The sequence below is a fragment of the Hippichthys cyanospilos genome, chromosome 16 (genome assembly GCF_059441005.1).
Source record: "Hippichthys cyanospilos isolate Australia breed blue-spotted pipefish chromosome 16, RoL_Hcya_1.0, whole genome shotgun sequence".
NCBI classification, from domain to species: domain Eukaryota; kingdom Metazoa; phylum Chordata; class Actinopteri; order Syngnathiformes; family Syngnathidae; genus Hippichthys; species Hippichthys cyanospilos.
The window spans coordinates 17,286,020-17,310,444 of NC_142384.1; the positions used below are offsets into that span (position 1 = coordinate 17,286,020).

Here is a 24,425-nt window from a genome sequence, read left to right on the forward strand (position 1 = left end):
GCCTGCTTTTTGACGCTATAGTGGGAAGGATGGACTTTGGGACTACTTTTTGCGGATGGATATCAGCGCGCACGTGCGGTGAACAAGTCCGGGAAGCAGAGCGCGCACGCACGCTACTACGTGCGCGGCGGAGAGTGAGCGAGCGAGAGAGAGAAGGTGAATGGGCTGGTCTCTCAGCAGCAGCAGCAGCACTGCGCCCTTCGCCTCCTCATCGATTTTGATTAGTTGTCTTATCGATAACACATCGGTCTCGTGGGGCTAGCTGACCGTGAGCTAGCTGGAGGCTAACGACGGCCAGCGGCGGCATGGGGAGCGTGTGAGTCGGTGGCGGCTGGTGGCGGCTCAACTGCACCAAACAAGGAAGCTGACGGACGGACTGACGACGAGCTAACGCGGCTAGCTGCCTGGACGGCTAATCTTGTTGCTAATGTGCGAGGCACGAGCATGCGAGCCGATAGCCAGAGGTGGGTGACAACAACGGCCGTACGCGCGTGCGCGCACCGTTTTCAATCAAGAGAGAATCCAGAGCGATGCTATGGGATTAGCATGTTAGCCCATGTTCTCCAAATACGGATGGGGGCTTGTGTGTGTGTGTGTGTGTGTGTGTGTCTGCGCGCGTGAATGTGTACGTTACCATCCTTCAAGAGCTGCCTGCCTTCCTGATGCTTGCTAACTTGGTTAGCTGGATGCTTTGTGATGTCCATTGATCACGTGACCCAGGGATCACTAGTAGCTATGTTAGCATCTTCACATGAAATCACAAGCAGCTTTCAACTCACACACTATTGGTTTCCTGTGAATACAAACAGTGCTATATAGGTTTTTAAAGATCGCATCTATTGTTTCAGACCCAGAGCAATGTTTCCATTAGAATAATTTGAAATAGATAAAAACAAATGTGTGCCTCAACCTTGGATTTATGTCGACACTATTAGTATATATTTAATGGGTGAACTGGAGTTGGGTTTGTGTTGGAAATATTTGCCTTTACTTTGAAATCACCTGTGAAAAGCTCCTACAAAACCTTCAAGTTACCCAAAAAGCCTGAGTTACCATAAACAACTAATCAATTGTGAAATTAATGGACAACTGTATTACAATGGATTATCTTTTATGGTGATACCTTAACCTAAAATTTCTGTAGACCCCTTACTGAAAGCACACTGATGGTCTTTGTGTTATTTTATTTTGCATTTGTTCATTTGCAAATATGATTGTTCGGGGTGGAAACAGTTATGTTTTTTACAGGCCAAACCAAGGCTTGAATCACCATCACTGTGTGTATGTTTTGCAGCACCAATTTGAAACAAGGCCCAGTTTTTAAGCAAAGGGCTCAAAATGTGAACAAAACTAGAAACAATTAAAAGATGACTATCAAAAATAATTAATTGCAGCTCAGCAGAATAGTATATCTTGCTTATTTGTCAACATAACCAATTTTTTGACCGCTTTGTCTCTTCCGTGATGAATCCCTTTTTCTGATGATGCACAGTCCTAAATTTCAAGAGCTGATTGCTTGATTTTTTTTTTTCCCATTTCTTTTTGAAGTAAGAAATTGCACCGATTGCAGTGACACATTTTTGTTGTTGTTGTTGTTGCAGCTGACTCGTTGTGGGATGTCGGGCAGTAAGGCGCTAGGCGGGGGGGCGAGGCGCAGGAGGACGCGGTGCCGCCGCTGCCAGGCGTGCACCCGCAGCGAGTGCGGCGAGTGTCACTTCTGCAAGGACATGAAGAAGTTCGGCGGGCCCGGACGCATGAAGCAGTCCTGCCTGCTCCGGCAGTGCACGGCGGTGAGACGCGTGCTACACGCCACACGCTAATCCCACTTTGACAATTGACGCGGCAAGCAAACACACTGCACCTAAGCTACTGGCCTGCAGGCACACATTGTGGCTAGCGAAATGTTTCAATTTTTTTTCATTCTCTCGCTCTCTTCACCTCACTTTTTTTCTGGTAACTCTCACAGGCTTCGAGTTTCGCTCTCCCTTTTTTCTCTCTTGTTTGCCGAAGCTCCTTTTCCATTTCTCTCACTCCAAGTTTCTCTCTTACTTCCTCTTGCTGTCTTGTACTCTCTCTCATTCCCTTTTACATTTTCTTATTCTCATGTGCTCTCTTGCGATATTTGTTCTCTCTCTTGCACTCTGTTTTGTTCTCAGTAGCACAAAATGTCCTCTGCTTTCTTTCTTTCCCTCATTCCTGTTTGATTTTTAACATGTTAGCCTTTGGACGAAGCGTGCAGTTTTTCTTGTGTTTAGTGAAGCAAAGAAGCGTAACACAAAGGGATGTCGCGAACTGTGATTGTTGCTGTAGCATTTACATTTGTTGTAGTTTTGACATTAGCTCCCCTCGCCAACCTGTGTGGAATCTAATAATTATTTAAAAAACAAGTTTGGCACCCCAAGATTTTGAGGTGAAACGAATATGCCAACATGTCTGCAAAGTGTACACAAAAACAGCCTGGCGTTCGCATTGTGACACGATAACACACGCACACAGACGCGCAAAGATACTTCACATAGCATCGAAGGCAAGCTGTAAGCCAGCAGGCAATGATGCTGTGTTTCCATGGTAACTGGCACTGCCAGTGAACCGGTCTTAGAACACACGCACACAAATGATGGCTCTGAGGTGGTTGAGTGTGTTTTTTAAGAGGGAGAATAGCACTCGGTTATACATTATACAAACACAGAATAATGGCACTCATTAGAATTAAAAAGTATGAAATCACTGTTATGACACTTAACTGTACGCATCTGGGGAAAGTCTCAGGTCTGCTTAATCATGTCTCAAGGCGCTGCTCTATTAACGTGTCACGGCTGGTGACCTGTGACCTCTTTTTGCAGCCCGTGCTCCCGCACACAGCGGTGTGTCTGGCGTGCGGTGAGGCAGGGAAGGAGGACACGGTGGAAGGTGACGAGGACAAGTTCAGCCTGAGCCTGATGGAATGTACCATCTGCAATGAAATCATACACCCACGCTGCCTCAAGGTGGGTCCCACGCTTACTTGTTAACGCTTACAAGAAGCCTTCTTGACGTGCTTGCGTTCATCTCCTCAGATGGGCAAAGCGGAAGGCATCATCAACGACGAGATTCCCAACTGCTGGGAGTGTCCCAAGTGCCACAAGGAGGGAAAAACTAGCAAGGTGAGTGTGTGCGACCAGCAACGTAACTACGTAGCTTTTGGGGAGACATTACCATCCCAGCTTGCCGCCCTCACCGCGGTCATGTCTTCTGCCGCAGGAGCAAGCCGACATGTTGGCCAAGCGGCGTCTGGACAACGGCGAGCTGGGCCGCTGGAAGCTGACTGACGAGCCGCCGCCCAAGAAGGAGGCGCCCAGGCTGGATGGCGGCCACAAGAGAAGGAAAGAGACGCTGCCCTCAGATGGGGGGCCCAAGAAGAAGGTCGGGCCATTTTTGTCATTTTCTTCTGTAGCGCGAATCACTGCTGTGCGCCGCGTCCAGTAAAAACCACCAACTAGAGCTAGACCAAAACATTTTTTTTCATCGCTGATACAAAGTATTAGTGGTCAAAGAGGTCAACAACAGATTTGGGGCAAATATTTATTTTTGGTGAAAGGGAAAATATTGGCGGGAAAATGAAACCTATCATTTTCAATTCCGTCGAGGCTTTATTGAACAAATGTTCGTATTTGCATCATATTTAAAACTTTAAATAGCTCCTTTAAGTATCTCCTTTTTCTACAGTGAATAAAATTCTTCTAAATGATAAAATAACAAAAATCAGCCACTATTATGACCTCTAGCGTTGATGATCGCAGGGAGAGTGGTGCTACATTTCAAGCGTGCCCGTATTTGGAACAGGTGGCTCAGTGGTCTAACTGGGAGTAGTGCAGATGCTTTTTCCGACTGTTGGTCTTTTGCTTTTAGTACTCTGGTAATACTCTTCCAAGCCCTCTCCTTTTGAAGGCCCCATGATGTCACTTCCGAGTTTTGGCCGCTCCCTGCTAAGTGCAGATCGAAAAGTAATTTTTCAATACATGTGCACGCATGCACACACGCACACATTTACCCGTGTGAACCCCTAAACTGAGCGGAATTTATTTTAACCTGGCTAAGGACCACCATTGTGAAGACCTCTGTTTTCACAATAAAAGTTGTCTTTTCTTTCAGATGAAGGCTGCCCACGAGAAACGTCTCAAAAAGGTACACAAAACGTTTGTTGTGCTTTTGTATTTGCGGTTTCTGCTGTTTACTTTTGCTTCCTGCTTTCAGAAGCCCAAACAGGAAGGAGTAGAGTCCAACGGCCCCACCTCCTCGGCGGGAGGGCCTTCTCTGGGTCCCGCCTCCTCATCCTCAGCAATTGGCGACGGCAGCGGAGGAGGCGGGACGTCCAGCGCCGATCAGCGCTCGCACCACCGGGAAAAACTGGAGCGCTTCAAGAGGATGTGCCTGCTGGAGCGCCGGCCCGACTCGTCGTCGTCGTCGTCCTCCAGCTCAGAGTCGGACTCGGAGTCCGACTCGGACGACTCGCTGCGCGGGGGTGGAGCCTCTTCGCCATCTTCGCCTGCGCCGCCGCCTCCAGTCGCCCACAGCAACAGCGGCCCAGGACGGCCAGAGAGGAGTCGCAGTGAGCGTGACCGGCGCCTGGCGGAGTTGGGCTTCAGCGCCAGCGAGGAGTCTGAGGAAGAGGACGAGGAGCAGGAGGAAGAGCGGGCTGGAGACAAGGCGCGGCGGAGAGGAGACGGCGACGCGCCCGGAGGAGGTGCCTTGGCGCCACGCGGGAGAAAAGCCGCCATGATGGACGAGGACGACGCTGATATCCCGCCCTCGGACAGAGTCGTGAAAAACTCCTCGTCCCTCCCGCCACCCTCGCCGCTCTCTTCCAATCAGATGGCACCGAACTCGCAGCGCAGCAACATGCAGGAGGCTCGCAATGGACGCGCGCGCGGCGAGAAGGAGAACGCCAGCAGCCTGCTAACCAATCACAGACACGGCGGGGTGGGAGGCGGCGGGACCAAAGGCAACAAGAGTCGGCAAAGGAACTCCGTACCCGCCTCCAACGGGGGGCGGGGGGGCGGCCCGCTCGTGTCTGCCACGGCGGCATCGCCCTGCTCAGGGGCGGCGGGGCGCTCGCACGTGATGAAGCGTAGCCCCCCCGCTGTGCCGTCGCCTCCGCGTCCCGTCCAGATGGAGCGCCATCTTGTGAGGCCGCCGCCTGCCTGCCCCGAACCCAGTTGCCTGCCGCTGGACTCGGGCCGCTTCCACGTGATGACGCGTGACGCCTGGCTGCGGGTCTTCACCTTCCTCAGCCAGCGCGAGCTGTGCCTGTGCATGCGCGTGTGTCGCACGTGGAGCCGCTGGTCAGTCCCGCCGTCCATCCGTTTGCTTGTGCCCCTCGCGGTTCATTCCCAAGCTTGGCAAAAGTGGCAAAGCAAGCGTTTTCTTGACTGAAAGTATTTCCCAGCATCTTTTTTTGCAAGTCAAAAAAGTTGTATGCCACTCCGTCTCAAGTAACTCTGCCTGATGTGGTTGCCTTGGCGACGCAGGTGTTGCGACAAGCGTCTGTGGAGTCGGATCGACCTGAGCCGGCAGCGCTCCATCACGCCGCCCATGCTCAGCGGCATCATTCGCAGGCAGCCCGTTTCGCTCAACCTGGGACATACCAACATCTCCAAGAAACAGCTCCTCTGGCTCATCAGCCGCCTGCCAGGTTCTTTCTCCTGCCTCTTTTGTTTCGCTTTATGCACACAGATACACACAAATTATGTGCGCAACATATATGTATATACTAGTAATGGACAAACAGAGAGCACTTGTGATACAGTATTTTTTGACTGCTTCAGATGGTACTCTTGGTTCAAAGAGGCAGGGGGAATTTAATACATCTCCACTACAGTATTAAATTTCAAACCATGAGGTTTCTTCATCTTCCCATCACTAACATACGCATGTGTGGGTTCCAGGCTTGGCGGAGTTGACGGTGGCGGGCGTAGCGTGGCCCGCGGTCTCGGCGTTGTGTCAGGGTGTGCGCTCGTGTTTACGCATGTTGGACTTGAGCGGTGTGGATGACTTTAAGGACGCTCATCTGAGGGAGCTGCTGGCCTCGCCTCCGGACAGCAGAACAGGTGAGCACTACGCCCGTGTCTTTTTTCCGCCTCATCACCACAAACGCGGTTTAGAATTCTTGCCAAGCCTGAGGCGTCGTCGTGCCCTGTGTTGCGGCGGCTTAGCAGGTTCGGGGACAAAGATCGGTGGTCGGTACCCCTTAATACTCAAACGTTTATGGAACATTTTTCACTTTGTTAAATGATTTACACTGAAGGGGAAAAATAGCATTGAATTTGACACTGTTTCCAAACTGATACTGACACCTAAAATCAAAACGCATCGTGTTCTGTAATGTTAATTGCGAATAATCAAACAAGTCTCTAATTGGTTGTTTAGCGCGAGGTGGCGGCAGCGGTGCAGAACCGCGTGCGGGCCGCTTCCACAATGTGACGGAGCTGCGGCTGTCCGGGCTGGACCTGACGGACGCGGCGTCCCGCCTGCTGGTGCGCTTCGTGCCGCGTCTGGCCAAGCTGGACCTCAGCCACTGCGCCAACGTGTCGGACCACAGCGTTGCCACGCTGACCGCGCCCGCTTCGCCGCTCAGACACACCCTGACGCACCTCAACCTAGCAGGTACGCCCATGATGCTCGATTAATTGATGACCAGTGACACTGTGTGGCTTGTAGACAGTGAAACTTAGGATAAGGCAGGAGACAGAACTGGAGAACGTGAACAGTATGTGTTTATTTTCAAATTAAGAGCAAATGAATTGGAACATGAAACAACTTGTTGCTAAATTGTGTTATACTTTAGTGCTGCATTCTTTTTTCTTTTTTTTTTATCATCCAGCAACGCTTTGCACTAGTTATGGGGTACCGGGCTCATATGTTACATCATTGAAAAAAAAACTAGAACCACTGAAATAGAGCATGTAACCATTGTGTGTGTATGTGTGTGTCAGGTTGCGTAAAGGTGACTGAGCAGAGCGTCCCACTGTTGCGCCGCTGTCCATCCCTGCAGACGGTGGACCTTCGCTCGTGCTCGCTGCTCCCCACTGAAGCGGGACAACTCCTCTGTTTCCCCGCTCAGCCGTCCTCGTCTTCTTCTTTGTCCGCGTCCTCTTCCTCCGCCCCCAACGTCACGCTCGCTACTTCCAATTCCTGTCCAGCCGAGGACAGGACGCTGCTAAAGAACAGCTAAATGCCCCACGGCATCGTGGGACATTTGAGGACACTACAGGTGAGGAGGAGGAGGAGGACCGTGTTGGCATACCTCTAAGCATGTACATATTTGTTCGCTGTACAAACGTGTGTGTGTGTGTGTGTGTGTGTGTGTGTGAGAGAGTATATAACTGTAGTTTCATGTAAATGAGCGTATATACCCCAGGAGACCCCCACTTTCTCGAACCCCGAAAGCCGTGGAAATCAAGTGATGGGCATGGGGCGCCATCTTCTCCCCAATGTTGACATAACTTACAATGCTATTGGTTCAATTCCAAAATGGACCATACTTGGGGAAATCTTTCCCACAGCGTTAAACCCCCCCAAAAAAACAAAATCCGTCCCAGGCAAATGCCGTGTAGTCAGTGCGTTGACTTAAAAAAAAGTGTCCACACATTGGTTTCTACGGCTTTGGCCCATTTCCCTTTTCACTCGCTGGTCAGTACAACTGCAGGAAGTCTTCAGTCTTCTCAACATGTCTTTGTGCTAAGCTAAAAGCTAAGCCATATGCTACCAAGGCTAACCTAGGCTAACTCATAACGCTGTGGATGCTAAGCTCGTCTTGCTTTTGGTGTCAAGACAATTAAAGGGGAACTCAACCAAAGATATCAAAGCTTAGTTTTATTTTAAATGTGCACATCTTATTTATCTTGCGCTTTTCTTTAAAGACACAAAATATGTATTGTCTTTCATATTCAAGTATTAACTAGTTAATTCAACAAATGCCTCTTTCAAAGGCATTGTAATTGGTTACATTTTTTAACAAACCATGCTTTTTTTTAGTGGCCGCTATCTTTGCGCAATGAGCGCTTCAAACTTAAAAAAAAAAAAAGATTACCGAAGTAAGGAACCTATTCTACTGCTTTCAACCGTAGTGATCTATTTGCGCTACTTTAGTCCGTGTCGACGTGCCGACTTAGCATCAAAATTTGACCAGCTTGGTCATAGGAGCTTTTTGGCGGCTTTTGAAAAACTAGTCAACCAAAACTCAGTTCCTCCAAAACCTCTCATCTGCTGTTCAAAATGATTTGGGTTTAGTTCCCCTTTAAGAAAATGTCATCCGTTGAAGACCGCGTCAAGCATGATGGTTCATGTTAGCATAGCTAGCTTAGCACAAACATTTGCTGTGCTGGCTTTTGCATGTTAGCAACAGTAATTGAAGACGAGTAAAACAAAAGCGTTTTTATGCGGTAAATATGAGAGGTCGCTTCCTGTTTCATGCTAAGCTAGGCTAACTAACAGCTGTTCCGCCCGGCGCAGGTGCACACACGTACTCCAGTGTTCACGGTTGGGTGTTTGTTGCGTGTCTGTCACTTCAAAGCTGTTGGCCATCTCAGGATCTCCACAGTTTTCTTGAGAAAGTCCTCTTTGTTTTGACAACTCACCATTCCACGCAAACTTCATGTATTCCGTCAACGTGACTAGCAGCAAGCTAACATTGTTAGCGACAGTTTAGCCGTCGCTTGGTCGTCATGCTGGGATGATTTGCTAGCTCATTAGCATGTTGGCAGAATGGTGTCCTCAGCTTTGGCTCGCGCCCTACAGATTGTCAATCATAAAGTCAGAATGATCAACGGACGGCAAAGAACAAAATCTTACCAAAAGCTGAAATAAGCTGTTTTTTTTTGTTTGTTTGTTTTGTTTTATTGTTTACATAAGTCTTTGACTGTTGGTCGGACAAAACTGTGACAAAGCAGCGGCCTGTCAAAACGGTCCGTATTTTACTTGCTAGCAGTGCTGGCAGGTTGCTAGCGCACAGGATGCTAGCAGGGTTCGCTTCCTGTTAGCCATGTTGTGCCATCAAGTTGATCATTCAACTATATAGACAAATATAGAATAAATACCTATATATCGATTAGGGACTAATCGATTAATCGTTATCGCCCTGCAGTCAACTATGTAGTCTACTATATAAAAATCTTGAGAGAATGAATTCTGGAGTTCATTCTATACTTTGAATCATTGCAAAGGGATTTTCAGTGCAGGAACTATCTCGGTCCGCGATCTAAAAATCTATGGTCACGGGCTAGCAGGATGCTAGCAGGGTTGGCTTCCTGTTAGCCATATTGTGCCATCAAGTTCGCTGGCCAACTCACACGTTGATTGTGTGTATGTTTTTTTTTTTTAACTTCCACTTTTCCTGCCAGCCTCCAAGCTGCCCACCATCAAGTGAGGAGATGGTAGGCTTAAATCCGATTGGACAAAGGTCCTGCTAGCTCTTATCTAATTAGCTGTACAAGCGCTGAATTGATGTATTTGTATTACTGGATGTTTTCGAATGCACTGGATCATCGGGATCTTCATCCTCCTTTGCCAAAATGTGTTTTTCTTGTGAAAATGGGCATTTTTTAAAAGTTTTGATTTGATTGTTTTGTTAAACTTTGTCCATTCTGTTGTGTTCGATGGGAAGATGAGGAGGGAAGTTGGAAGAAAAAACAAAAGAGCAACTCAAGGCAGCTATGATGTATGAGTGACTACTGTAAAACAAATAAATAAGCAACGAGTTGTTTTTTTTATTCTGCTGCATTTTTTTTTTTTTTTTATTTTAGCAGGCTTTTGCATTCTTCAACTGGGACGGGGTCTTACCCAGCTGACCGTCTGGCCGTCATAGGACACGCACAAACCACAGACATATCAACACATGTTGACATCTTTATAATAAACACTTTTGCTATTTTAAGAAGTGAATGCAACATAAACATGCTTAGAATAAGCAAGTGAAAATCTTGCATTTTGTCTGCATTTCCAGAGATCAAGACTATCTGTTGAACGCTATGCAAACAAAGGATTGGCAAATCCTATGTGCCACAGTGGAACTAAATGGAACCTGTTTTATTTATGCGTTACTAGAACAAAGTGTCATTGCACAACCGCAACAACGAGGCAATGGTGCTCATTTTTTTTGTTTTGCGCACCAGGATGCCTAAAAGCATTAAAAAAAAGAGACAAAACGATGTTTAATTATTCTTTGTTATAGGTTGATATGTTTAATTTGATTAAGACTACCAATATCACGCTGCGGTGCTGTACTTGAGTTTTCATAGACGATATACAGTTAAGGGGAGTTGGGGGCGTGACACTGCACTAGTAAGGTGTGACGTCAACTGGCTCGTCGGGCATAAGGTGATGATGGTGACGCGTTCTTCAAAGTAAAGTTACTTATGTCATGAGCCACTGATGTCACCGTGTCTTTCCCTTCGGCCCTTCAAGCAAAACGAATAGTCAAACGTCGTCATTATTTTTTTAAATAAAGTAAACCCAACTAAGAAACGAGCAATCATCACGAGCACGCGCCCTCGCCGACAACAGGAACACACGTGTTCCCTCCGTTGCATTCAATGCTCCATCTTCTTGCCGAGGCTATCAACTCGCGTTTGTCGTCGTTGCAAAAACGACGAGATTAATTAAATTCTTCATCTCTACCGACGTCCTATAAGATATACTAGCAGTTCTGAAACGAGCCGAGCTTCCGGAGACTGCGAAGAAACTCGTTGCTTGGGTTTCCGCCCTGCGGCACTGACCAAGTCCGACGGTCCCTGAATGCATCGGCGGCGGTGCCATATCCTTCCGCCGACTGGGAGCGCGCGCGGCCCAGGGGTGCCATATCCTTCCGCTGGCCGGGAGCGCGCGGCCTTTCCCTCGCGACGCAAGACGAGCGAGCGCGCGATGCGAACGGGCGGCGGCGAGGCGGCTTCAGCTCACCACCACCACGATCATCACCACCGGCAGCAGCAACAGATCAAGCCCTAAGCAAGCTTTTCGCGAACCTTCCACGCCCATAACCGAGGAACCTCCGCCTATTTACCGAGCGGAACGAGTCAGTCTATCCAAGCCAAACTCTCGACGGGTGCGCGAGCGGCTGCCGGACGCCGGCGGACGGACGGACCGACAGAATGGAGCTCATTACAATCCTCGAGAAAACCATCTCTTCAGGCGAGTTCCGTTTGGCGTTGATCCGGTTTTTGGTACAGTCTGGCCGTCTCCGCACCGAGGCCTCCGTTGCCCGGGGAGCTCCGGGCGACCGGTGAAAGTTTGGGGCTGTTAGCGAGCTAGTTAGTTAGCCAGCCGGCTAGTTAACATTGTGCTAACCGCGACGGGCGGCCTCACGGCGACTCGTTCCTCGCGCAGTCCGTCTGGAGTTCAGTCGCCGCGAGTCGGCCGGTTCGGCCTTGACCAGCACGCGTTGAATGTTTCGGTAAATTCTAAATATGGGTTAGGGTTCCTACGCGGACTTGTTATTTTCTTAAGACTTTTTCTCTTCCGCCCCTGCCCATGCCGTTAGCGGCTCAGCTAGCATGCTAGCCTGTAGCAATTGGCCGCCAACATTCTTTTGCGAGCACTTGGAAGACGAGCGGCATGTCAAGCAACTTTTGTGTCGTCTAAGCAACGTCCGAGTGTTTTCGTAAACTTTTTAGATGCCTCCAATAGGTCCGTCGCTTCCTACCGGCTCGTGTAAACTAGCTTGCTAACAGACAAGCGCGCACGTTGGATCCTCGCCGTGTGTCATTGTATTGATTTGCACAGTTTGAGGGGCGTTTTCATGGATTCGCGATTGCTTGTGTGCAGATCGGAATGAGCTGGAGGCGGCGCAGAAGTTTCTGGAGCAGGCGGCCATAGAGAACCTGGTGAGTAGGGCGGGCGGGCGGAGGCGCGTGCGCGGAGCCCGCCAGCCGCCTGCGTTAGCGTTATCATTAGCATCGGGATCTCCCGGCTACACCCAAAACCTGACGTGTCTTATCTTCGAACAATTGAGAACGCTTTCCTATCGCCGAATGTGACAATGGGGCATATCGACACATTAGGCCTCAAAAAGCGTGTCAAATATTTTAGATGTTGGTGAAACTTTAAAAGACTGATGTCACGCAATGCATTGTGGATCGATTACGTCACTGGTCCTAACAATGCATTCATACTAAGATTATTCCTGTCCCAAATGTACTATGCTTTTCTGGCTTTTAAACTTCATATTAGCACAGGTATTGCGTGTAAGCAGGAGAAAAAAATTAAGCATGAGCTTCCACAAAAGTCTGCTAAACTCATAAATGTTACAGAGTGTCAACTATGGATGAGTGAACTATGGATGTATTTGAGTGTAGATACTTTGCTTTTGAAAGCATTCGCTCATCACCTCCCTGCAATACAATTGATAATTTATGAAAAGTCTGTAAAGCTAAAAACAAAATCTGGGGTCACCAACATTTTTTTTTAAAGTGATAGCTGCTTCTGCTCAAATTACCTTTTAGTTGTATGTTATGAGTAATTTCTTACAACAGCTATCAGTATTATTTTTTAAAAAAGGACACGCATATTGTAAACGTGCCATGTTATTGAAGTTTCTGTTTTCAATTGATCACTTCTACAGCGTTCCATCTTTGAGCTATTATAAGAACAGGCTCAAAAATAGTTCTTATCTGCTTGTAATGGTGTCACAAATAATTTAGCCCACACACGCCGTCTGCCCGTTTTCCATGGAATATCTTGTAGTTCAGGATTCTGGTGTTCTCGCAGACACCCTCCAATCAAAATTTCTGTCAATCATATTTTCTATCGATAGTGGTAATGTTTTTATCACAATGCAGATTGACATTGGTTAGTAATTTGGTATTAGAGGCTACTGTGAATGTGAACGTTTTATAACTTGATGATAGTCATGAAGCCACAATGCATCGCTCGCTGCCTCTTTTTATCATTTCATACATCTTTTGGCTGAATTTAACTGTCCACTCCCTGTCCTACCAGCCGACCTTCCTGGTGGAGTTGTCCAAAGTGTTGGCCAACCCTGGCAACACGCAGGTGGCTCGCGTGGCAGCGGGCCTGCAAGTGAAGAATTCCCTGACCTCCAAAGACCCGGACGTCAAAGCTCAGTACCAGCAAAGATGGCTGGCGGTGGATGCAAACGCTCGCTGCCAGATCAAAAACTATGTAAGTTGACTGGGAGGTCGGGCAGGCATGCACCAGGAAAAATGAGCGATGACTTTTCAAATCCCGTGCAGCCTTATGCCCTAAAAGTCACCCGATCCCTAATCTGACGCTTTCTCCCCCGGGCCACTCAGGTTCTGCAGACGTTAGGCACGGAAACGTACCGGCCCAGCTCCGCCTCGCAGTGTGTGGCCGGCATCGCCTGCGCAGAGATTCCCGTCCACCAGTGGCCCGAGCTCATCCCGCAGCTGGTCGCCAACGTTACGGGCCCGTCCAGCACCGAACACATGAAGGAGTCCACCCTGGAGGCCATCGGCTACATCTGCCAGGACATCGTAAGCGGCCGTCGGCAGCCATGTGAAAATAAGTACGAGTGGAACTGATAAAACGGAGTTGAGCCAAGAAGATTTGTCTTTAGGATCCCGAGCATCTTCAGGAAAACGCCAACCAGATCTTGACAGCCATCATCCAGGGCATGAGGAAGGAGGAGCCCAGCAACAATGTCAAACTGGCCGCCACCAACGCGCTCCTTAACTCCCTGGAGTTCACCAAAGCCAATTTTGACAAGGAGGTGCGCCGTCGCTACGTTGCCGCCGCTAACTTGCCCGCCCGCTCCTTTGTTCATCTTTGCCGGCGGTGTGTCTCGCCTCGCAGACGGAGAGGCACGTCATCATGCAGGTGGTGTGCGAGGCCACGCAGTGTCCGGACACCCGAGTGAGTAACGCCGGGAGCGCCGGAACCTCACGCGGAGCTGATTGTGATCCTTTTCTTTAGGTGCGGGTGGCGGCCCTTCAGAACTTAGTCAAGATCATGTCTTTGTACTACCAGTACATGGAGGCCTACATGGGCCCGGCTCTGTTTGCGGTAAGCATAGTTGCAAACAATCTCAATAACCCCAAGTCATGCAAGGTTGCGGCTCGGAACCGACCTAGCGGCGCGGAAGTGACCTCAAATCGCTCAACCGCCTATTTAATAATACTGATCCCGCATACAAGACCAATTTTATATTTCAGAACAAGCCTAGTGACCCAGAACCGTTTTAGGACAAGCTCAGCCTTTATGCAGGACAAAATAAATGACCCAGAACAGTGAAGCATAATCAAAGACCCACAACATGTAGGGCTAACTTGATGAGCCGGACCCTCACCTTCAACCAACGTCCTCATCCAGAACTACACACAGGACCGACCCGGTGACTCGCAACCGTGTAGGGGCAACTTAATGGTCCAAACCGACACGTTCAACCGACCCGGTCGCACGGGCCTCCTAGTGACTCGAAAGCATGTGCCGAACCAAAAGGGAGGCGCCGGTATGAAGTGTGCAAACTCAGATTTGTTTTCCCAGATCACTATTGAGGCGATGAAGAGTGAGATCGATGAAGTGGCGCTGCAGGGCATCGAGTTCTGGTCCAATGTGTGCGACGAGGAGATGGACCTCGCCATTGAGGCAACTGAGGTTGGTGAGCACGTCCTGACATTGCGTCAGTAATCAATGGCTACTTGAAAACCGATTAAATGGTTTTACTGCATGTCAGTGTTTCTCAAATGGGGGGGCGTGAGCTTTGATACGTCTTTGGGGGGGTGGCTAACCACCGGATGCTCAATTGTTTTGTCTCGGTCAACTATATAATCACTAAGCATTAAAATCCCTTCCTATTGACGGAGGAGGAAATGAGTGACGGAACGTTCTTTGCGGTCCTTGTGCCGACTAGGCGTCGGAGCAGGGCCGCCCCCCAGAGCACACCAGTAAGTTCTACGCCAAGGGAGCGCTGCAATACCTTGTTCCCATCCTGACGCAGACCCTCATTAAGCAGGTAACGTTGGGCCTACCCGCCCGGCTTATCTTTTTGCTCACCTTCGACCGGCGCTAACGTTTTAACATTCGGCGGCGCTCAGGACGAGAATGACGACGACGACGACTGGAACCCGTGCAAGGCGGCGGGCGTTTGCCTGATGCTGCTGTCCACCTGCTGCGAGGATGATGTGGTGCCGCATATCCTGCCCTTCATCAAGGACAATATCAAACACCACGACTGGCGCTATCGCGACGCCTCCGTCATGGCCTTCGGCTCCATCCTGGAAGGACCCGAGCCTACCCAGCTCAAGCCGCTCGTCATCCAGGTAGGTCTCCGGATCGCCGGCGTCGATCCGGCCGCGGTTTTGACACTTCGCTTTTGTTCGGCTCAGGCCATGCCGATGCTCATCGAGCTGATGAAGGACCCCGGCGTGGTGGTGAGGGACACCACGGCGTGGACGGTGGGCCGCATCTGCGAGCTGCTGCCCGAGGCGGTCATCAACGAAGTCTACCTGACGCCTCTGCTACAGTGCCTGATTGAGGGTCTGGGGGCCGAGCCGCGGGTGGCCAATAACGTGTGCTGGGTAAGCGCGCGAGGGCGCCGCGACCGGGCCCGGCGCGCCGCCCCGAGAAGCTGACGCCCGGCCCGCGCTCGTCTTCTCAGGCCTTCACGTCGCTGGCGGAGGCGGCGTACGAGGCCACGGATGCGGCCGAGGACCAGGAGGAGCCCAGCACGTACTGTCTGTCGGCCTCCTTTGAGGTCATTGTCCAGAAGCTGCTGGAGACTACGGACAGGTAGGACTTGGCCTCGCCCCGCTGCTTCCCTTAGGGCCCTCGGGCCCAGAAAGTTTGAGGAGCCCCGCTTTAGCCCGATTGCAGCTGTCAAACGTTGCCGCCGCTCCGCGCAGACCCGACGGCCATCAGAACAACCTGCGCTCCGCCGCCTACGAGGCGCTGATGGAAATTGTGAAGAACAGTGCCAAGGACTGTTACCCCGCCGTGCAGAAGACCACCCTGGTCATCATGGAGAGGCTGCAGCAGGTTTTACAGATGGAGGTGAGAGTCACTGGAATCTTTCGCGAGAAGACCCGCGTGAGAATGATGCAACTTCTCGCATTCACAGTCGCACATACAGAGCACCTCAGATAGAATCCAGTTCAACGATCTTCAGTCACTGCTGTGCGCCACGCTCCAGGTGAGCCCTCGCCCGTCCTCGCCGCCGCTCGCCGACAACCCGACGCCCTGACGCGTCGGCGTGGCGCTTTCCCAGAACGTTTTGCGGAAAGTGCAGCACCAGGACGCCCTTCAGATCTCGGACGTGGTGATGGCATCGCTTCTACGGATGTTCCAGAGCACGGCCGGTTCCGGAGGCGTGCAACAGGAGGCGCTCATGGCCGTCTCCACCCTGGTTGAAGGTAATGCCGGCAAGTACGGCTTTTTTCTTCTTATGTCAGATTAATTTTTTGATTCGCTGTTGCAGTTCTGGGAGCAGAATTCCTGAAGTACATGGAGGCCTTCAAACCTTTCCTCACCATCGGGCTCAAGAATTATGCAGAATATCAGGTAGTAAGGCTTTCATGAATTGTTTTAGTGGGTCCGTCACCTATTTCACACAACGCCTACCTTTGACCTTGTAAAAAAGATGACTCCATTATTGCAGAGTGTGCTCAGATGAACTTCATATGTTTAGTTGGGGTTTAAAATGGAGCGTGTCATTTTCCTGTGGGAGCTTTAGGGGCATTACGGTAACTGCAGCGCCGTAGCTATAGCAGACATGGCCACCCCCCATGTAATATCGTTTCATGAGAACTAGACCCTGTTTTCAGTGTTTCCCTCAAGCACCGCACTTGATTGGAATGATGGGGAACATTATCGGGCTCAAGAAAAGCTTGCTGATGAGCTGATGAATCCGCTGTGTCGCTTGAAGGAAATAAGCTTGGATAGGGATTCTCCAGCACAGTACTCGGGCAGCCCTGCTTGAGGCTTGTCTAAGATACTTTTCCAAATAGTTTGGATTGGGGAATTGTCATTTTTAATTTCTCGATGTATTTTTTTTCCGGAAGGTGTGCCTGGCCACGGTGGGTTTAGTGAGCGACCTGTGCCGAGCGCTCTCGTCCAACATCCTCATCTACTGCGACGAGATCATGCAGCTCCTCCTGGAGAACCTCGGGGTGAGTGAAAGGCTCGCCTCCCGCCAATCTCCTCCTTCCCTCCTGACCTCTTGGCGCGCGCGCGCAGAACGAGAACGTCCACCGGTCGGTGAAGCCGCAGATTCTGTCTGTGTTCGGCGACATCGCCATGGCCATCGGCGGAGAGTTCAAGAAGTACCTGGAGGTGGTGTTGGACACGCTGCAACAGGCCTCGCTGGCTCAAGTGGATAAGGTGAGCCGCCCGCCGCTCGTCTCTTCCTGCTAGCAAGCGGCTAGCTTGAAAAGAAACTACTCGTGTTTGATTTTGCATGTACGTTTTCTTTACATCCCGCTGTTACTGATGAAGTAGACAGTGGCTAAGAATTGAGCCGCCGTGCTGCAGAATGTTCCCTGAGCTTGGCTTTTTGTGTGTGCGCGCGCACGTCAGACGGACTACGACATGGTGGACTACCTGAACAGTCTGCGCGAGGGCTGCCTGGAGGCGTACACCGGCATCATTCAGGGGCTCAAGGGAGACGAGGAGAACGTCAACTGTAAGAGCCCCTCCCCTCCCTCCCCGCGTATGCATGCGTGATGTCAGTTCCTCTTCCTGCTGGCAGTTCGAACAGGGGGATTTGATGACATCGCAGAGAAGTTTGGGGTCTTTTTCACCCAGAAAGCTGCCGGCTTAGCGCCAAAATGCACGGCTTGCTGGTTTTGCGGGACCCAACAAATTTGCCATTCGCCCGAAAAGTAGGCCACAATGTCAAAGTCCCTTTGTGGTGATGGGTAGGATTTATTTATTTATTTTTTAAAATATTGATAGGCCATCCATTTCTAAGTTAAAAACCTCATCTGTAATGACAATACACATTTGTATAAAACTTGACGAGGCAAACATCCATCGTCCATCCATCTTCTTGGGCCACTTATCCTCAGAAGGGTCGCAGGCTTGCTGGCGCCTATCCCAGCTGACTTTGGGCAGTAGGCGGGGGACATCCTGACATCCAGCCAATCGCAGGGCATGCAGAGACAAACAACAATTCACACACACACCAATCACACCGTGGTTTTGGAGCGTGGGCGGAAGCCGGAGTGTCGGAGAGAACCCACGCGGACTCTGGGAGAACATGGAAACGCCACACAGGAATTCGAACTCGGGTTCCTGAACTGTGAAGTGGACGTGCTCTAATCACTGGGCCACTAAGCCGCAAGGAAACAACAATAGAACACAATTAGCAGGAAGTTAATTCAAGTTCCAATGAATTTGCTCTAAATTTGGAAACTACTCTTTTCATAGCGTCAAAGCACTGAGAAAGCTTCAACTTCCATGTAGCCCTATTTCAGAATCACCACAAAGGGATTTCCAGTGGCCATTTCAGATAGCGTTAATGCATGCGGAACGCTTAAGTTAGCCGCGCGCCAAGAAATGACGGAGCCGTGTTGTTGTGCTGCCGCCAGCCGACGTGATGCTGGTGCAGCCTTGCGTCGAGTTCATCCTGTCCTTCATCCATCACATCGCCGAGGACGACGACCACTCGGACGTGGTGGTGGCCAACGCCGCCGGACTCATCGGGTAAGTCGCTTCCTGTTTACCGTTTTTTTTTTTGTGTGTGTGCGTGTTATTTTTTTGGCAATGAACCCAAAATTGCACCGGTGCTTCAGCGACCTGTGCACGGCGTTCGGGAAAGACGTGATGAAGCTGGTGGAAGCGCGGCCGCTCATCAACGACCTGCTGACGGAAGGACGGCGCTCCAAAACCAGCCGGACCAAAACGCTGGCCACCTGGGCCACCAAGGAGCTACGCAAGCTCAAGAGCCAGGCCTGGTCGGGACCGTGCATCAACACGCAGGCGCCGATCCCCAGCAGACCCACCACCATTCGATTTTGAGCAGCAACTGCTTGTTTCGCATGAAAATTGAACTAATCTGCCAAAAGTCGCCCACACCTTCAGCGCCTCGTCGAATTACACTTTTTTGCTGCCGAGATACGTTCAAACGTTCGGGGGCCGTTTTGATGTCGCTCAGTCCGAAAATGACGTTGTTAATTTAAAGGTGCTCCCAAGATTTGGAGAAATTTGTATTTTGTAAATAAAGTTGTAAAAATATGCAAACTATAACATTGGTTCTCTCTTGAACTTTGATTTTTTTGTGAAGTCAAAATCGCAGAGCAATTAATAGCAACTTGTCGAATGGGAAAGCCAAGCGAAAATCCTGAAACGGTACCTCGCCACTTTGATGTCGTTTTTATTGAGCACCATGTGACCCAATTTTATTGGTTAGCAGAACAGCCAATGGAATCGCTTAGAGTACACTTCACCACCCCAAGTTTGGCAGTAATATTGTGTAGCAAATCTAGCCCTAGAGAGAGGTTTTTACAGTTTATTGCAATATATCTTTCAAAATGTATGAGCTTGGCATATACCAATGCTGAAATCCAGGGTCCAAATCTAGTTCCTGTTTTTCAGCAACATGCTTGCTGGGTGCATTGAAATATAACTTTTATATTGGTTTTAACCAATTTGGTCAACTTTAAATAATTTTGGGGGGGTGAATTTCATCAATTCATTGAAAAAAAAATTGTGTGGGTTTTTTTTATTTTGCATCTATTATTTTTGTTCACTACATGCTTTTGTTTTGTTCTTGCATCAGATGTGTGGCGCGATGGGTTAGCGGCACGTGCGCGTCGGACGTCTGGACGGACGTTGAGGACAAAATGGACGCCGTCGTCTGCCTGGCGACGCCTCAACCCGATTGACGTGAGAGGATGATGATGATGACGAGTGTCTGCGTATGAGAGATGATGACATCACCACCTTGCGGCCCGCCGGGCCCCTTCTTTCCTCCTCTTGCCCCCCCCCCCCTCCCCTCTTGACAGCCTGTGGACAACTGACTCCTCCCTTGAATAAAAGCCCCGCCCACCCACACGCACCCGCCTTACAGTTGCATTGCCGTGAAGACCCTGCCGGTGGCAGAGGGGCTGAAATCGCAGACCGTTTATTTTGCTTTGGCGATTCCGAGCACCGGAACGCCACAGACGGACGACGCGGCCCCGCCCCCCCATCCACGCAGTTCCCACCTCCGTTCATTGGCCCGTAACCAACTCGGCACCAAGTATTTTCACGTTCAAAGCACTTGAGGGGCGAGTGCCAAAGGAAGCGGCTGCATTTGGTTTGGCTTTTTGGGTCACTCAACGTTTTTGCTTGAGAATTGAAGACGTTTGTTAAAGCTTCTATTTTTCCATTCTGAGAAAAAAAATTCAATCATCTGAAACATTGCCCAAACACGTCCTGTTTTTCACTTTTACGTTCAACACCCTGGACTCACTTCGGACTCTGAACTCGGACACTTTTTTCACGCTGTCATTTTAAGCTGCTGTTTTATAGGCAGTTGACTTTTTCTTTTTTATCCGACCGCTGCTCGCCAACAGGAAGTCGTGTTGATGCGCGTTTGGACCTGCCAACTTGCGGTCCAAACACCCGGCCGAGCCAAACGCTTCCTTCCGGGGCTTTTATTTTGGTGAGCTGTGGCAGCTGTTGGGAGAACAACTTCCTGTGTTGACGTGTTCAACTTGAGTTGTCATTGACTTTTATTTCTTAATGAGTGAACTAATAAAAGTCTATATTGTACCAAACTTTTCGCGCGTCCTTCACACATTTTACAACAAGACAGCAACACAGACAATGGTGTTTAATCTTAAAAAGGATGACATCAAACGTGAACATCAATAAGATGCAAGTCAAAAGGTGAAAGGTCAGCAGTTGATAATGAGTGCCGTTTGTCAGTTTCATCCCAGAAATGTGGAGATGAAGACGCTGGTATCAAGGTTGAGCGTGGCGTGCCACCAGCGGTCAGGGAAATAAAGCACCTGAAGGCACCAAATACCATTATTTATATATATATATATATATATATATTTTTTTTTTTTCCACAAACACAATATTAATCTGAATGCCGAGGGGGCATTGGGGGTTACCTGTCCGGGTCGGATTGTGCACTGGAGCGGGGCCTGTTTCGGGGGGAGCTGCGGGTAGACGTCCCTCAACCATGAAAGGGTGCTCATGTTGGGGTGGAACTTGGGCTCCTTATCCGGCGGGTACAGGAACCAGCGCTGGTGCCAAAATGCCACACTCAGTAACGACGGAAGCAAGCGTGCGAGCGCTCCTCTGCTCCGACTGACCTTTCTCCCGTAGATGACCTCTGAGTATCCAGGGCCGTGCCAGTGGAAGGGGACGCCGGTCCCGGGACCTGGTGTACGACGACAGGGACAGTTTAGGAACTTCCGGCGCTCCTTCATTGTTTCCGAAGTCGCTGAGACAGACCGGCGACGCCGAAGCTGAAGGCTCGCTCAGTGGCGGGCAGCAAGAAAGGGGGCGGCTTATAGACGTCCAGAAGGTTCCGCCACTCGCTCAGGTTGTTGTCGCCGAACATGTACAATGTGTCTGTTGAAAAAAAAATAGGCAAAACCACAAAGTTTGGATCTGTGATTTGTGTTTAATCTAGTCCCCGGAAACCCCGCCTTCTCCAATTTACCACTGCCGAGGACGTGAGGCGACTGAGGCCTGAGGAGGAAATCCACGTAGTCCCTGAAGGACACGTCCACTGTGGGCACATGACGTCACACCGCGGCCTGCAAAGCGTGACGGGACGACGACGGCGGCGGCGGCGGCTTACCTTTAGCGTAAGAATACGTGTTAGCCGTACTCAGACGCACTTGTCGATCACCGTATGTTGAGAGTAAATTCAACTTGGAGCACAAAGAGCGAAATTTCTACAAGGACAATTATTACATGAGCAATTCGAAAAAGAAACCATAAAGAACTAACACAGACGACAAACGCAAGTTTAAGATCAAAACAAAGCCAAACTAGACCAATAAAACATTAGCCACACACATACAAACAAAACATACAAAACCTGAAACAAAATTAAACGCACAAAAGTAAAGATCATAATAAGTCTAAATCTAAACGTACGTTGTTGTCCGTGAGTCCAGTGATCACCACCGGTGTGCGGTATGCATAACTATGGAAACAACATGACGTCACAACAAATCGCATTATTAGGCGTTCTGCAAGGTAACGAGCATGCGTAACGTGGAATACACGCGCATGCGCATAATGGTGATGCTCACCTGTCCAGGAAGTGGCGTAACGACAGCGTGACGCCGTTCACTACTTCTAAGTTACACGGACCTTCATCCTCCACACTCAGGTGAGACTCACACGACCTAAACGCACACACGTATTAAAAGCGTGTTGGGTTTTACGACAATGTAGTGCGACTGAGAAAAACAAACCAGCCGCCGTCGTCGCCTCCTTTCTGGTAATCAGTAAGCGTTTCCGCCCCGAGCAAAACAAGAACGAAAAGCAGAGCCAAGTGGGAAAGAAATTGGTGTAAAACTTTCAAGAGGTCCATTCAACAAATGTTCCCAAAATGAATAATTGACGTATAAAGGAGCGACGAGCATCCAGTCAAGCCCAAGCCAAAAAAATTCCTTTCCTGGTCAGCAGCCAATCACAACCAAACACATTCGCCATGTTGCATTCAGAGAACATGAGATCGTGGGAATTTCTTGACCATTCGCTTTGCGTAAACGGAAAGCGGACACGCGTGTCCCGTGTTCTTTCAGTAATCATACATTGCGTTATAGCCCAGATAAAAATAGGGAAAACGACTCACTTTGTTTTTGGTTTTATATACAAACAATAAAATCGAAACACAGCTTGATTTTCTCGTTTGTTTGAATCAAGTAAGGAAAAGTCTAATGACAGTTGGATTTTCAATCATTCTATCTAAAAGAAAAATTGAATGACGTCATAATAAATATACTTACATTATGTACATAGGCGTGAAAATTGCACAAAAATGTATGAATCTGAAAACACTTCAAATTCGCAGATGTATTCGTGTAAACACGTAATATGGAGAGTATTCATTTGTGTTTCCTTTTTTGAGCAGAGGAGGGCGCAATCGCGCAACAACTTTGAGTTCCCAATTTGCTGAGTCGAGAATATTCCATGAGCGTTTGCAAATGTAATCATTTCCGCGTCATTTACTGTAGTATTTGGTTCCTGAAAAAATAACGTTTATTTCTGACATTTTACGTTTTTAACCTTTTTTCAACACCTTTTTTTAAAATTTGATTTTTATTATTTAGTAGACAAAAAAAAAGATCGACCATCTAACATAAAACCACTCAAGTACTTTTTTGGTACTGTATATCTTGTGAGGCTACTCGTATATGACAGATACTAACGAGTTGGACTTAATAATGTGAAGCATAGTAATTTACTAGTAAGATTTAATTGTACTCTCGTAGTGGAAAAAAAATATTACGATAGTAGGCTGCAGTTTTGTCTTAAAAAAAACAAAACAAAAAAAACTTAGAACTTATTGTAGACACAGTCAGTATTGTAGCCGAAGTTCATACAAGTGTACCGAAATTTGCACTAGTAGTGGAAAAAGAGTTACTAGTAAGTAGTGATGGTCAATTGAAACTTCATGAAGCACGAGATATTTTCTGACTCCTCTAGATGTCACTCTTAGTTCAAAGAGGCAGTGGAAATGTAATACTTGTCCTATCGGTCATCTTTAAAACAAGGGCACCACCTAGAGGAAGACAAAAAAATCACAAGTGCTTCATGAAGCTTCATATGTACGAGTTGTCACAGTTGTCTTACTAGTGAATACGAAGAGCTTGAAGAATGAGCCAGCCTATTCATTTGTGTCCACTGTTGTCTCTGCAAAACCGCAAAGTGTCCTCGATTCAGCACACTAGGACTTAGTAGGGTGGTAAAAATCAAAAACTAATGTCCACCAGAGTGGACACAAATGAATATTCTGGCTCTTAGGAGGAAATAGAGCAAATGCTAATACTTCGTTAGCATTAGCGTGGGTGGCGTGGATGTAGCAGGACAGATGAGGATGTTGCCCCCACCCCCTACCCTTCGACCCCGCCCCCCCCCAGCCCCCACAAGACACACAGACACCCCCCGTCAGGCGTTCCTGAAAGTCAACAATAAAGTTGGTTTCCAGTAAGACGGATACCTTCGCTAGTGCTGCTCATCGCCATGGAGACCCCAAGAAGCCGCAGACCGCTGGTGGCCACCCATGCGGGGGACGGTTTAGGTGGGGGGGGGGGCTCACTGCGAGTGTAAACGCGACACGTAAGACAAGCACAATATTTTACGTCTTTTCATTGAGTCTTTTGTGGGCGCTGACGTCAGACGCGTCCCCTTTTGTGCCGAGCAGTCACAGCCGCTTAACCTCGGCCCGGCTCGCCGGCGGCCCCTTGGGGTCCCGCTGACCCCATCCCCTAATCTGGGCCCAATGAAGGCTGCTTTTTACTCTA

The 24,425-nt window shown here is 49.2% G+C and overlaps 3 protein-coding genes and 1 non-coding gene across 4 annotated transcripts; 3 read left to right on the forward strand and 1 right to left on the reverse strand.

The window, feature by feature from the left end:
- Positions 1-86: 86 nt before the first annotated feature.
- fbxl19 (F-box and leucine rich repeat protein 19) lies at positions 87-9,746 on the forward strand. Its single transcript, XM_088436093.1, has 12 exons — positions 87-156; positions 263-464; positions 1,602-1,790; positions 2,844-2,987; positions 3,057-3,143; positions 3,241-3,402; positions 4,132-4,164; positions 4,234-5,321; positions 5,508-5,671; positions 5,925-6,086; positions 6,406-6,642; positions 6,972-9,746. Exons 3-12 carry the CDS (start codon positions 1,617-1,619, stop codon positions 7,208-7,210), a joined length of 2,490 nt encoding a protein of 829 aa, XP_088292219.1. The 5' UTR covers positions 87-156; positions 263-464; positions 1,602-1,616; the 3' UTR covers positions 7,211-9,746.
- A 1,084-nt stretch (positions 9,747-10,830) lies between these two features.
- Positions 10,831-19,191, forward strand: kpnb1 (karyopherin (importin) beta 1). The gene is made up of 21 exons (XM_088437850.1): positions 10,831-11,163; positions 11,797-11,855; positions 12,970-13,152; positions 13,284-13,484; positions 13,568-13,720; positions 13,804-13,863; positions 13,924-14,013; positions 14,494-14,604; positions 14,861-14,962; positions 15,045-15,269; positions 15,336-15,527; positions 15,608-15,738; positions 15,852-15,999; positions 16,067-16,138; positions 16,214-16,358; positions 16,424-16,506; positions 17,007-17,114; positions 17,182-17,325; positions 17,521-17,626; positions 18,534-18,648; positions 18,738-19,191. Exons 1-21 carry the CDS (start codon positions 11,124-11,126, stop codon positions 18,961-18,963), a joined length of 2,694 nt encoding a protein of 897 aa, XP_088293976.1. The 5' UTR covers positions 10,831-11,123; the 3' UTR covers positions 18,964-19,191.
- Positions 17,665-17,807, forward strand: LOC148411054 (small nucleolar RNA SNORA79). Its single transcript, XR_015868283.1, has one exon. It is a non-coding gene; the product is annotated as a small nucleolar RNA SNORA79 (small nucleolar RNA).
- Positions 19,192-20,746: 1,555 nt separating the features above from the next.
- On the reverse strand, positions 20,747-22,586 carry jmjd8 (jumonji domain containing 8). Its single transcript, XM_088437889.1, has 9 exons — positions 22,371-22,586; positions 22,206-22,301; positions 22,048-22,096; positions 21,746-21,842; positions 21,605-21,673; positions 21,394-21,513; positions 21,252-21,319; positions 21,048-21,182; positions 20,747-20,939 (listed from the first exon to the last, which is right to left on the reverse strand). Exons 1-9 carry the CDS (start codon positions 22,487-22,489, stop codon positions 20,859-20,861), a joined length of 834 nt encoding a protein of 277 aa, XP_088294015.1. The 5' UTR covers positions 22,490-22,586; the 3' UTR covers positions 20,747-20,858.
- Positions 22,587-24,425: the final 1,839 nt, after the last annotated feature.